The 14,226-nt window shown below is 41.6% G+C and overlaps 1 protein-coding gene across 1 annotated transcript; it reads right to left on the minus strand.

The window, feature by feature from the left end:
* Positions 1 to 182: 182 nt before the first annotated feature.
* On the minus strand, positions 183 to 2,953 carry TBL5 (TRICHOME BIREFRINGENCE-LIKE 5). Its single transcript, XM_079001551.1, has 5 exons — positions 2,228 to 2,953; positions 1,732 to 1,924; positions 1,204 to 1,397; positions 877 to 1,032; positions 183 to 737 (listed from the first exon to the last, which is right to left on the minus strand). The coding sequence occupies exons 1-5, from the start codon at positions 2,881 to 2,883 to the stop codon at positions 416 to 418; spliced, it is 1,521 nt and encodes a 506-aa protein (XP_078857677.1). The 5' UTR covers positions 2,884 to 2,953; the 3' UTR covers positions 183 to 415.
* Positions 2,954 to 14,226: the final 11,273 nt, after the last annotated feature.

A 14,226-nucleotide genomic window follows, 5' to 3' on the forward strand; every position in this document is an offset into this window, starting at 1 on the left:
GGAGAATCGTTAGTTTCATGGCATTCTAAAAAACAACCTAAGGTATCAAGGTATCATGATATAGTAGGTACGACATGTGAATTAATTTGGCTTAACAACTACTCAAGGACTTTGATATTCATCAAAATGATGCAACTTTAGTGTTTTGTGACAATGATGCAACAATAACTTAACCCCTCCACTTTTCATGTAAAAAACATAGGTCAATTATGACGAAGCGATCTTAGGCTACATCCACTATATCTGATTTACATCTCACATGATACCCTTGGAATTAAGAGAGCTCATAGGTTTTTGAAAGAACAACTTTCTTACAACAACAAAAAAAAAACATACGTATTGTGTAGTATACTTGTGCCATGTCATAAAAAAAACTACTACATTTTCCTACAAACAACACTTGTTCATTAAATAGTTAACTTGTTCGAGCAACTAGTGTAGCATAAATGAGTTCATTCCAAGCATCAGGGACACCAGGAAGACACCAATGGCTACAATCTTCCTTTTTAGTCGACACTTTTTTCAAACCACTTACATTCTTTCCATAAACAGAAGGATGCCCATCCTTCCGGAAGTTTGTCAACCTTGTAACATTCAAAAGTACAACTGGAAATCGCATTTCTTGAATCACTTCCTCAATTATTTCCATTTTTGGTGGATATGTTTCGATAATTCTTCCTTTTTTTATCGGTTGGGTTTCCCCATGGCATGTTCCACCTGAATCCCATTCTCCACCTCTGTTTTGATCAAGAAAAGATGGTGATTTTATTTTGTGGAAAAGATACAAGATTAATTACACAAGGACTAAATTATAATAAACAAATAAATAAAAGTATGTTGCTCTAACAAGAAAAATCTAGGAAAACAAAACAATACCTGAAATGGGCAGATGAGTAGCCTCGATAAAACACCAACTTTTCTTTATTCATATTCTTATCAATCCATTTTCTCCATGTCTTCATTGATCTCCTAAAAGCTTCCACAGCATCAAACTTTGGATAAAGATACTCCCCCTCTTTAAAATAATTTTTCCTACATCAACAACAACCGTTTTACCAAACTAACATAGCGTTATATACAATCTTTTTTACATAAAGATCCAAGATTTCATCAAAGAAATAGATGCTTTAGAGTTTAGATGCAAGAAATAGTTCTTCCTATATTTAAAATAAAATAAAAAAATCTACTCATTGACATACATACCCTCTACTAGTTTTTCCATGAACCCACCAATGTCCAGTATTGAATACTAAAATGTCAGCACGTTTCCATCTTGCAGATGATTTATCAATTACATCCATTGATAATGTGGGATTTGAGTTTCCTTGTCCATTTTTTCGAATCCCTTCTCTTACAAGAAAATGAGAGCGCACAAACTCCACTGTACAGTTGTAATCCTGTTATGAGGGTAAAACGGTCATTTACTCACTTCATTTTTAGTCCAAATAGAATGGATCTTTGGTGATGTTTCTTTTTGAGTTAATGGGGAGAGACAGAGTAAGAGTTCATTCGGTCCAAAACATTAAGGACCTTAGACAAAAGGGTAAAATGGTCATTTGCTCGTGTTCAGTTATGTCCAAACAAAAAGGGATGTCTTTAAAATGGAATGCATGGAGGAAAATGGTATAAAATAATAACTAACATCCCCTAACCTAATAGCACTTTTTGACCACTTTAGGGAACAAAATTAAAGAAATAATGTCCTCATTTTAAGGATATAAATAATATTACCTCGAATTTGAAGACAAAATAGCCTCTTCCCTTTGTAATTTTGTGGCCATTAATTTCGTACATTTTGCTCTTATTTGGTAAGCTTTCATAGAGAAGGCAAAGGAGTGACTCGTATTGATTCCGATTCATGGAGTCTCCAATAAGCAATAATCTCCTTCCTCTTATTTTCACCAAGAAATCGGTTCCATTGAATCTAAATACATAATGAATCATAATTCTTTAGGGACAAAAGTAGATGCAGGATGAAAAAGATTCAAGGTTATAGATCATAAGGACATGAAATGTATCTTAACTACTAGGGTAAATCCAAGAAATAGCAACATAAGCTTATACATGGTAGAATTTAAGGAACAGATTATTAACATTTGATTTATATAACAGGAAATTAGTCGATCTCTGATCACTTTATACATAATCATACTTGGTAAAATCAAAAGCATTACGCTAATTACTACTAATGAATGCTAACAATCATTGAAGAATTGAAGAACCGAACCTTGGAAGCTCACACGAATCAGGCTTCCATCGCCATTTCATATATTCTTCGTCGGATCTTCCATTAGCTTGACAATCAAACGCTTCATCAACAAAAGGGCAAGATCCAGGTTTATAAATTGGGTACTCTTCATCTCTCACCCATTTTCCAGAATGCATATTACAACTTTTCCCCCAATCCACACTCTTTTTAACCGATTCCGCAACTGCCTCATCTTCTTCATGAACCTGGGTTATCTCTACATTCTCAGAATCAGCGATCCCAGTTTCACTTTCAGAAACCGAATCATCATTAATCGATTCCAAATCATTTGGCTTGCTTTGAGGAAGTGGGTTTTCGTCTGTAGACTCGGAGTCGATAAACCCAGTTTCATTTTTTGAAATTGAGTCGTCATTAACGAATTCTAGATCATTTGAGTTGGTTTGAAGAAATGGGGTTTTCTCTATAGGCTCAGAGTCAACATACCCAATTCCGGTTTTGGATTTGGAGTGGTCAATTTCAGGATCTGGAAGTGGGTTGTATCGATCTATTGCTGCGTATAAAGACAAATGGGGATCGAGAGTTCGTTTGCTGAAGAGGAAAATGGTTACGAGGACTACTATGAGTAAGAAGACTATGGGGAGTGTCTTGTGTGGGGTTCTAGTTAAGGTTGCCATTTTTGGGCTTGGTGGGCATGATATCTTCTTTAAATTCTTGTTTCTTTTTGGAGATATCACCAAAAGAAGATTGAATACTTGAAGTTTGAAGTAGATCTAATTTCACATTTCCTACCTACTATTGATTTTACTATTTTAGGACTACTTTTAGTTTTAGTTGTTACAAAAAATTATAACACGTTCTTATTGTTATAAACTTATAATTATATGTTTTATTATAGTATGATATTTTAGAAAACCTATTCAGATATAACATTATCATTTATCAACCAAACCAAAAACAAATTTCTATAACTGGCTAAAAATATTCAAATTAAAATGAACGATAAAGAAAGATAAAACATAATGTCTTAATAAAAAATTTAAATATATTATTTTAATAAACATAACAGAAAAAATTCCGATTGAACCAACTAAATCGGCCAAAACTAAGTAAGTGTTTGGGATACCTTTCAAAAATAGTTTATTAGCTTTTTAGGTTTTCAAAAAGTTAATAAAATAAAAAAATGTTTGTATATTTAAAAAGCGTTTTTTAAAACAATTTTTTTGTATGAGAAAACAAAGTTTTCAAAAAGCTAGAAAATCCTAACTTTTTAGTTTTTTAGTCATTTTATTCTTAAAAAACAGATTTTTTTATCCAAACATTTTTTAAAGGGCGTGTTCGGCAAAATTAGCTGTTAGCGGTTAGCTTGTAGCTTGTAGCGTTTTGTTAAACGCTACATGAAGTAACATTTGGATTTGGAGCGTTTTGTTTAAACTAAATGCTACAAGCTTGTAGTGCCAAACAAGGCTTTTTGTTCAAACGGAGCGTTTTGTCAAACACTAGAAGCTAGAAGCTCTCAAACACTCCAAAACGTTCCGTGTCGAACACGCTCAAAATCTGTTTTCCTAAAAGCTATAAGCTAATAAACATTTTTCTTAAAAATCACTTTTGTGATAAAAAAAAAAAAAGCTAACCTAAACACACCCTAATTTAGTTATATTTGTCTGATGATTTTGTTAATAGTTTTGTTAATATAAAGACACCCCCCCCCCCCTAAATCCCAGAGTACGCTGGCGAGTGCCATTTTTCGTAAAATTGTCCAAGATATGGAAGTTCATCTCGACATGATGGTCCGTCACAAAGCGGTTTTCTAGTGCTTACGTGCACCACATGCCCAAAATTTTCTTCTTGCTATCGCTATAGATGGGATTGGCCAACATATGTCTCCTGTGGAGTATCGTACTATCCTCAAATATCGACTCATGATTCCAATATTCCCAACTGACGAGATATGTCTGGTGTGTCGCAAGGCATGTTTGGACTCCTTTGGAGAGCATGCAGTTCACTGTAAAGAACTTACGGGGTTCAAATACAGGCACGATATGGTTAGAGATGTTTTGTTCAATATATTTAAGTGTGCCGGAGTTTCCGCTAAGAAAGAGGCACCTGTGAATTTCTTGACTGGCCCGACAGAAGGAAGGTCAACCCTTAGACCGGCTGACATTTTGATTTTTGGATGGGTCGGAGGGAAACATGCATGTGTGGACCTTACAGGGGTATCCCCTCTCGTGGGCTTGAGGGCGGGGGGTTTCACGGCAGGATTGGTTGCTTTAAAAGCTGCTACAGGCAAAGTCACCAAACATGAGAAATCGTGCATGGAAAATCAACTCGTGTTCATATCGTTTGCATTTGATACGTTTGGTTTCCTCGCACCGGATGCAGTAGAACTTCTTAATAGAGTACAACGGATCATGCATTGCAATGGTATATCCCCTAGTCCTATGAATGTAGTTTTTAAAAGATTGAGTTTTGTTATACAAAAAGACTTAGCGGCCCAACTTGTTGCCGTTTGCCATCTCACTTGTTGTACGTTGATAATTAAATTAATTCATGTTATTATATATAAAAACACAACCAATTATATTTAAATTTGAAATTAAGAATAAAAATATTTTTAGAAATTAGGATACAAGGAATAAAGTTTTTAAACATTGTGCATTTATGTTTTGTCTTATAATTATGAAAGTTGGAAAAAAAATTAAATGAAGCAAAGAACTTGCATTAGACAAATTAAAAAAATAGGCGTTGGTTTCAAATTGGTTGTTAAAGAGTATTTTTATTCCCTAGCATCTTTATAGGGTCCCTATTTTAATATATTTGCTGATTCAAAAAAAAATATATTTCCATTAATAAAACTTAAAAGCTGTATTTTCTCACATTAAGTTGTAAATTAATGAGGTAATTATATATCCTATGCAAGTAGGGTGATATTCATATTACCCCCGCTTTGTGGGGTTTTGTAGGGAGGAGACGTAATGTGTAAATTTCTATTAGGTAGGGACCATTTTTGTAAATGTTTTTAAAAACATGGAGTGTTTCTATAAAAACAATGTATGTGGATCTTTTCTATAAATTACAAGGATAGTTTTTGTAAACTATGTTCTATATAAGGACCAAACCTGCTAACATGTAAAAGTCTTCAACAATTTCTGTAAAACAAGTATGCACATGGATCTTTTTTTAATAAATTAAGAGATAATGTTTATAAATTATTTTATACATATGGATCAAACCTACCAAGAAAAGAAAGCGTTGTGGCCAAAGTGAACATTCCAGACAAAGGACCACAGGTGGCAATATTATAAACTCATGGAAAAAATCTAAAGGACATAAATTATATTGTTCATTTCTTAGGGGGTGTTTGGATAGGGAAAAAATAGGCTGCTTATTGATTATTGTTTAATCCCACCGCAATAAGCAAATTTAAGTGTTTGGATACGAGTCTTTAAAAATCAGCTTATTGCGATAGGAATAAGCTGATTTTAATACGCAAGGGGGGAAATGTTTATTGCTTATTGCTTATTGATCATCTTAGTCATATAAGTTGTTTTATTTGTCAAACACTTCAAATGCTTATTGCTTATTGCTTATTTCCACCGCAATAAGCTAATCCAAACACATTTTTAAAAAGTGTTTATTCTCACCACAATAAGCAAATAAGCAATAAACTAATAAACTAAAATCTATTTATCCAAACACCCCCTTAGTTCAATATATATATATATATATATATATATATATATATATATATATATATATATATATATATATATATATATATATATATACATATTTGTAGGGGGCCAATCTTGTGGACATACTAGAGTACGAGGGTCTAGAGACCAAACCTATAAACATGGCAATATACGAAAGTTAAAAGGGTGGAATTGTGTTTGTTCAAATTTGAAGGGGTAAAAGTGATACTCAAATAACCCTTATAAATAGGGGCAAAATACAAAAAAAAAAAAAAAAAAAAAAAAAAAAAAAAAAAAAAAACAATCATTTATCTACTAGCATTTAGAAAAATCGGTTTCATTTTGTTTATATGCAGAAAAACCTTAACATTTTTAGTTACCTTTCACTTTAATCCAAATATCCAGATTTTTTAAGAAATTATTGGTTCTTTTGTGATATTACATTTATATTTTTTTGTTATAGGCTAAAATGAAAATATAAATAAATGATGTTACCTCTTGTATAAAGTAAAACATGATGAATAAATCATTTACTTAACAATCATTTACACAAGCAAAAATAAATGACATCATTTATTTTTTCCCATATCAAATGTCATGTCACAAAACAATCGGTAAGTAAGAATAGATACTTTGGTAAATGTGAAAGACAATAAAAAATGTAAAGGTTTTCTATATATAAACAAAATATAAGAGTTTTTCAAAATGTTAAATATTTGTGTTTTTGTAACAACGCAAATTTTCAAACAAATTTTTTTCATTTTTAAAATATAATTATTTCCATTCAAAACAAGGCATAAATAGTTTAAGTATTCTGTCAAATACAAATATTCAAAATCCCAAGATCATAAAAGCATTCTTCAGTGTGTATCGATCACGCCGGCGCCTTCCCACGCTCCTCGCTAGTACCTGAAACACATACATAACAACTGTAAGCATAAATGCTTAGTGAGTTCCCCAATATACAATTTACGCACATACGCCTTTCCAGGCCCTGACCTTCCGGTCATCAACACCACGCCTTCCGGCCCATAACATATTCGCCTTCCGGCCCACATAACATACATAGCACATATAACAAATATCTTACCACATATAGCATACATATCACATATCGTATCTGACCTTCCGGTCACACAGTCAAACCCTTCCGGGTACAATATAGTGAGAAGACTCACCTCGTGAATGCTGAAAGCTAGCAAATCCTGAAATCACTCGTGCACAATCCGACGAGCTACAACCTCCCTATAACATCACATATCTCATTAACACATATACCTTCTAAGTGTGACTATCCCTAAGAAGTCAGACTTAGGTCAACTCTGGTCAACGGTCAACGGTCAACGGTCAACTCGACCGGACTCGGCGAGTACCATGGCGACTCGGCGAGTCTAGACGTCCTCCAACTCTCTGGGATTCCCTATCTACTCGTCGAGTATCCTCCTTGACCCGACGAGTTACTCCTGGAAGAATCGCGGGGCCACCCCGACTCAACTCGCCGAGTCTGAAGAACAACTCGACGAGTCCCAGTAAATCTTCAAGCTACTCGCCGAGTCTGCTCATCGAACTCGGCGAGTCCATGCCATGCAACCGCTCAAACTGCATCCTAAGGTCAGAACTGCTTCGACCATTCCTAGGTCTGGCCTTCCTAGAATGATCTACCACGTGAAGTCCTCATTTCAGTGCTCATGATACACCATGTGATTCATAATTTACATTTTGACCTAAGGCATAAGGATTCCAATCCAAAACCTTCATCAATTCCCGAAATGCATAGACATGGGACATTCTGGACCTCCAAGGGTCTCAATACAGGTTTACACTCGTTTAGGGAACTAGGGTCACAGTCAATCTAATCACACAAGGGTTCCATAAACCCTAAATCCATAAATACATCAATATAGCAGAGCATACACGAATTCTTACCTGGATGATGTATTCTCTGTGTCCCCAATCCTCAGAATGTGACCCCCTTGCTGCTCCCTTAGCCAATCTCTTCTCTTCCTTGCACAATCACTCTTCTATAATCAATAATGGCCTATGATCCTTGCTCCAGATGCACCCAATCGATTTAGGGTTCTTCTCAGAAGGCTAAAATGAATAATGACGGCCAATAAGTCTCCTTTATACGTCCCAAACCTGAACGGTTAGGGTTTTCGCTAAACAGCGTCGACTCGCCGAGTCCATATCTGGACTCGTCGAGTCCAGTCGCGATCCCGCGACCAAGTCTGCGATCCTACTCGGCGAGTCTAGGCTCCAACTCGCCGAGTCCCCTTCTTAAATCACCCCAAAACATAATAATAATAATACCTGAGATTTTGGGCTGTTACAACTCTCCCCCACTAGGATTAGACTTCGCCCTCGAAGTCTCACTCTGCAAATAGTTCCGGATGCTGCTCCCGCATCTCACGTTCCGGCTCCCAAGTCATTTCCGATCCCTTACGGTGTTGCCACTGAACCAACACCAGAGGTACCTCCTTGTTCCTCAGAACCTTGATCTTCCGATCCCTGATGGCCACTGGTCTCTCAGCATAATTCAGGCTCGCATCCACCTGGATATCCTCCAATGGAACCACTGCCGACTCATCGGCTATGCACTTCCTCAATTGCGACACATGAAAAGTGTCGTGGATCTGTCCCAACTCCGCTGGCAACTCCAACCGATAGGCTACCCGACCTATCCTTGCAATCACACGAAATGGCCCAATATACTGGGGCCCCAACTTACCTCTCTTTCTGAATCGAATCACTCCTTTCCAAGGAGAGACCTTCAGGAGAACGAAGTCGCCGACTTGAAACTCAAGTTCGGATCGGCGCCTGTCTGCATAACTCTTCTGTCGGCTCTGGGCAGTCAATAACCTCTGCCTAACTCGCTGAATCTGTTCTGTTGTCTGAAGCACGATCTCCGTGCTGCCCATCACTCTCTGCCCCACCTCTCCCCAGCAAATGGGGGTCCGACACCTCCTACCATACAACAGCTCAAAAGGTGGCATACCAATGCTCAAATGATGGCTGTTGTTGTAGGAAAACTCTGCTAAGGGTAAATACGCATCCCAGCTACCCCCGAAGTCTAATAAACATGCTCGAAGCATGTCCTCCAGCGTCTGAATCGTCCGTTCGCTCTGACCGTCTGTCTGGGGATGGTATGCGGTACTAAAATGCAATTTAGTACCCAGCTCCTCATGAAATTTCTTCCAGAATCTGGAAGTGAAGCGCACATCACGGTCTGAAACAATCGAGATCGGCACTCCATGCCGAGATACCACTTCTCTCACGTATATCTCCGCCAACTTCTCCGCTGAAGAACTCTCGCTGATGGCAAGGAAGTGTGCACTCTTTGTCAACCTATCCACAATCACCCAAATTGCGTCAACTCCCCTGGCAGTTCGCGGCAATTTGGTGATGAAGTCCATAGTGATTTGTTCCCACTTCCACTCCGGAATCTCCAATGGCTGTAACTTGCCATGCGGTCTCTGGTGCTCAGCCTTAACCCTACAACAAGTCAAGCACCTCTCAACGAACCATGCCACGTCCCTCTTCATACAGGGCCACCAATACTCCTTCCTCAAATCCAAATACATCTTTGTAGCACCGGGATGGATCGAGAATTTCGATCTATGAGCCTCTTCCATCAAAGTAATACGCGTACCACCCACGAACGGTACCCAGATCCGTCCCTGAAACGCCATAAGCCCTCGCCCATCCTTAACGAATTTTGAAATTAACCCCACAACCCGCTCTTTCTTCTGCATTTCTGGTCGCACAGCCTCTGCCTGTGCCCCACGAATAGCATCCAATACTGGAGTCATCACAGTCAGTCTCAAGCATACATCTTGCGATGGAGTGCTCTCCGCCCTGCGGCTCAACGAGTCGGCTACCACATTAGCCTTACCTGGGTGATACAGGATCTCACAATCATAATCCTTGACCACATCCAACCACCTCCTCTGACGCATATTTAGGTTGGGCTGATCCATCAAATATTTCAAGCTCTTATGGTCCGTGTATATCGTACATCGAACCCCATACAGGTAGTGACGCCAAATCTTGAGAGCGAACACTACTGCCCCTAACTCTAAATCATGCGTGGGATATCTCGTCTCATGAGGCTTCAGTTGCCTCGATGCATACGCTATCAAATGGCCCCTCTGCATCAACACTGCACCCAGTCCCGAAATCGATGCGTCGCAATATACCACAAAATCTTCCATCCCTTCTGGGAGAGCTAATACCGGGGCTTCGCACAACCTCTGGCGAAGTGTCTCAAAGGAGGTCTGCTGTTCGGGCCCCCATGAGAATGCAACACCCTTCCGGGTCAATCTGGTGAGTGGCACTGCGACCTTGGAGAAATCCTTGATGAATCTCCGATAATACCCTGCCAACCCAAGGAAGCTCCTGATCTCAGAAGGTGACTTCGGCACCTCCCAACTCATCACCGCCTCAACCTTGGCCGGATCGACCAATATCCCTTTCTGATTGACAACATGCCCTAGAAATTGGACCTCCCGCAGCCAGAAGTCACATTTGGAGAACTTTGCATAAAGCTTCTCCGACCTCAACACCCCAAGGACTTCCCTCAAATGTTCCTCATGCTGCTCTCTAGATCTCGAATATACCAAAATGTCGTCAATAAATACAATCACTGACCGATCCAACATCGGCTTGCATACCCTGTTCATGAGGTCCATGAACACGGCCGGGGCATTGGTGAGCCCGAAAGGCATCACCACAAACTCATAATGCCCATATCGCGTCCTAAACGCTGTCTTCTGGACGTCCTCATCCCGTACTCTCACCTGATGGTACCCTGACCTCAGATCGATCTTGGAAAACCAAGATGCTCCCTGCAACTGATCGAATAAGTCATCGATCCTCGGTAACGGGTAACGGTTCTTGACCGTCAACTTGTTGAACTCCCGATAATCAATGCACATCCGGTGTGAACCATCCTTCTTTTTGACGAACAAAATAGGTGCCCCCCACGGCGAACTGCTCGGCCAAATGAATCCCTTCCCCAGCAATTCCTGGAGCTGCGAGGACAACTCTTGCATCTCTGGAGGTGCAAGACGATAAGGCACCTTAGCAATAGGTGCGGCCCCCGGAACCAGGTCAATACCAAACTCTACTTGCCTCACAGGAGGTACTCCCGGCAACTCCTCGGGGAAAACATCTGAAAACTCGCGCACCACAGGAACCTCCTCAACTGATTTCGGTCTCTCGGAAACCTCCCGCGTATCCATCACATACGCCACAAAACCCTTACAGCCCTGCTGTAGACACTGCCTTGCCCTAGCGGCCGAACAAAAAGCTGATCCCGAACGGGTACCCTCGCCGTACACCGAAAGAACTCCCCCACTATGGTCTCGTATAGTCACCAACTGACGCTCGCAGTCGATGACAGCGCCGAATCGGCTCAACCAGTCCATGCCCACGATGACACAGACGTCACCCATCGCAATAGGAATCAGGTCAATCGGAAACCCAACCCCGAAAATCTCTAGCACACATCCCCGAAGAACCTCCATGGCATAAATCGATTTCTCGTCAGCTATAGAAACTCTCAAAGGTCGACTCAACGACTCACGACTAAAGCTGATATGCTGACTAAAGGCTAAAGATACAAAGGACCTACTCGCACCCGAGTAAAATAACACTAAGGCAGGCACAGAGTTCACAAGGAAAGTACCTACGCATATAATAACATAAGTATAACATCTCGACATCAAAAATAAATAGATGAATTACAACATACCTGCCACAACATCGGGCGCAGCGCGGACCTCCTCCGCAGTCAGCTGAAAGGCTCTCCCACGAGCCCTCGGGGCCTCGACCTTCACCGGTCGAGTCTCAGTAGTCCTGGCAGTAGGTGCAGATCCCTGACGAAGCTAAGGGCACTCGGCCTTCCGATGGCCGGTCTGGTTGCAATGAAAGCAAACCGTAAATCCCTTGGGACACTCCCTAGCAATGTGCCCCTCCTTGCCACACTTGTAGCAAGCACCGGCTCGACACGCCCCATCGTGACCCTTGCCGCACTTTCCGCAAGTGCGGCTCTTCGAACCTCTCGTCCTCGAATCGGCGGACTTGATCCGCTTGGCTGCCGGCTGAGACTGAGCCGGCCGCCGGTCTGCCTGCTGAGACTCGGCCTCCTCCCTGGCCTGAGTCTCCAACTCGATCTCACGCTTCCTGGCATTCGCCTGAAGCTCAGTAAAAGTATGGTAAGTGGAGTTTGACACAAACTCCCGGATCTCCCTCCTCAGAACACCCAAGTACCGGCTCATCCGAGCCTGCTCTGTGGCCACCAGCTCGGGGCAAAACATCACCCTCTCATGAAACTTCCGCGTGATCGCCGCCACCGAGTCAGTACCCTGCTTGAGGGTTAAGAACTCCTAAACCAATCGTTCCCGCTCCACCGGGGGAACGTACTCATCCCTGAACATGGCAGTGAACCCCTCCCATGTCACTGCCGTAGTTTCTGCCAAAGTGAAGTTCGCCGTCACGAACTTCCACCAGTCCTTCGCTCCCAGACGGAGCTGGTTCAAAGCGAACCGTACCCTCAGGTGCTCCGGGCATGAACAAGTGTAGAAGCACCCCTCTATATCTGCGATCCACCTCATCGCAGCAATCGGATCCTGCGTCCCATCGAACTCTGGTGGCTTCGTGTTGCTGAACTCTCGGAACAGCAACGAGTCACCCCCCTGTGGCCTAGCAGCGGTAGCTGCAGCGGTTGCAGCCTCAGTCAATGCGGCGTACCGCTCATCGAACGTCTCCATCAGGGTGGTCTTAATAGACCCAAACATCTCCGGGATCTCAGCCCGGATCGCCGCCGCTACTTCCTCGTGAATCATCTGACGAATCTCCTCGTCACTCACACCGCTCGAACTCGCTCCGTGGCGTGGTCTAACCATGATGTCTCTGAAATATAACATAAAACTATCAGAGACTCCAGCGAGTGTAATCACACTCGATAACGCAACCCTACTCAGTCTCCGATATCCAGGGATTCTTACTTGGGCCTCCCACTGACCCGGTGTCTTTGGTAGTACGGGCCCAATACTACCGACCACACCGCATCAGCAGTCATCCCAAATCTTCCTCCCCAAACCCCGGATAGTGAGTACTCTACTTCTGATATGCACTATCTACCCGCATACTAGCAAAGCATCTCATATAGGCAAACTTCCCTAGACTAAGGAATCACAAATCAGGCCACTCTAGTCCTATCATGATTACCTAGTCTTCTAGCATGCATAACAATTCATATCGTATAATATTGTAAGGTATTTTGGGGATCTTTACCGTTCGGGCGCTGACTGATCGTACACACTGCTTCTTTCTTGCTTACCACAAAACCATTTACAAAAGTTTATGCCTTTATTTAAAAAGTTTCCTCAAATCCTCGGTTTGAGTTCAGTTACCCCCGAAGGTGCACCCGAATCCCTCAAACCAAGGCTCTGATACCAATTGTAACAACGCAAATTTTCAAACAAATTTTTTTCATTTTTAAAATATAATTATTTCCATTCAAAACAAGGCATAAATAGTTTAAGTATTCTGTCAAATACAAATATTCAAAATCCCAAGATCATAAAAGCATTCTTCAGTGTGTATCGATCACGCCGGCGCCTTCCCACGCTCCTCGCTAGTACCTGAAACACATACATAACAACTGTAAGCATAAATGCTTAGTGAGTTCCCCAATATACAACTTACGCACATACGCCTTTCCAGGCCCTGACCTTCCGGTCATCAACACCACGCCTTCCGGCCCATAACATATTCGCCTTCCGGCCCACATAACATACATAGCACATATAACAAATATCTTACCACATATAGCATACATATCACATATCGTATCTGACCTTCCGGTCACACAGTCAAACCCTTCCGGGTACAGTATAGTGAGAAGACTCACCTCGTGAATGCTGAAAGCTAGCAAATCCTGAAATCACTCGTGCACAATCCGACGAGCTACAACCTCCCTATAACATCACATATCTCATTAACACATATACCTTCTAAGTGTGACTATCCCTAAGAAGTCAGACTTAGGTCAACTCTGGTCAACGGTCAACGGTCAACTCGACCGGACTCGGCGAGTACCATGGCGACTCGGCGAGTCTAGACGTCCTCCAACTCTCTGGGATTCCCTATCTACTCGTCGAGTATCCTCCTTGACCCGACGAGTTACTCCTGGAAGAATCGCGGGGCCACCCCGACTCAACTCGCCGAGTCTGAAGAACAACTCGACGAGTCCCAGTAAATCTTCAAGCTACTCGCCGAGTCTGCTCATCGAACTCGGCGAGTCCATGCCATGCAACCGCT

This window comes from Lactuca serriola, chromosome 5 (assembly GCF_051521515.1).
Source record: "Lactuca serriola cultivar US96UC23 chromosome 5, Lser_US96UC23_V15, whole genome shotgun sequence".
Classification (NCBI taxonomy): domain Eukaryota; kingdom Viridiplantae; phylum Streptophyta; class Magnoliopsida; order Asterales; family Asteraceae; genus Lactuca; species Lactuca serriola.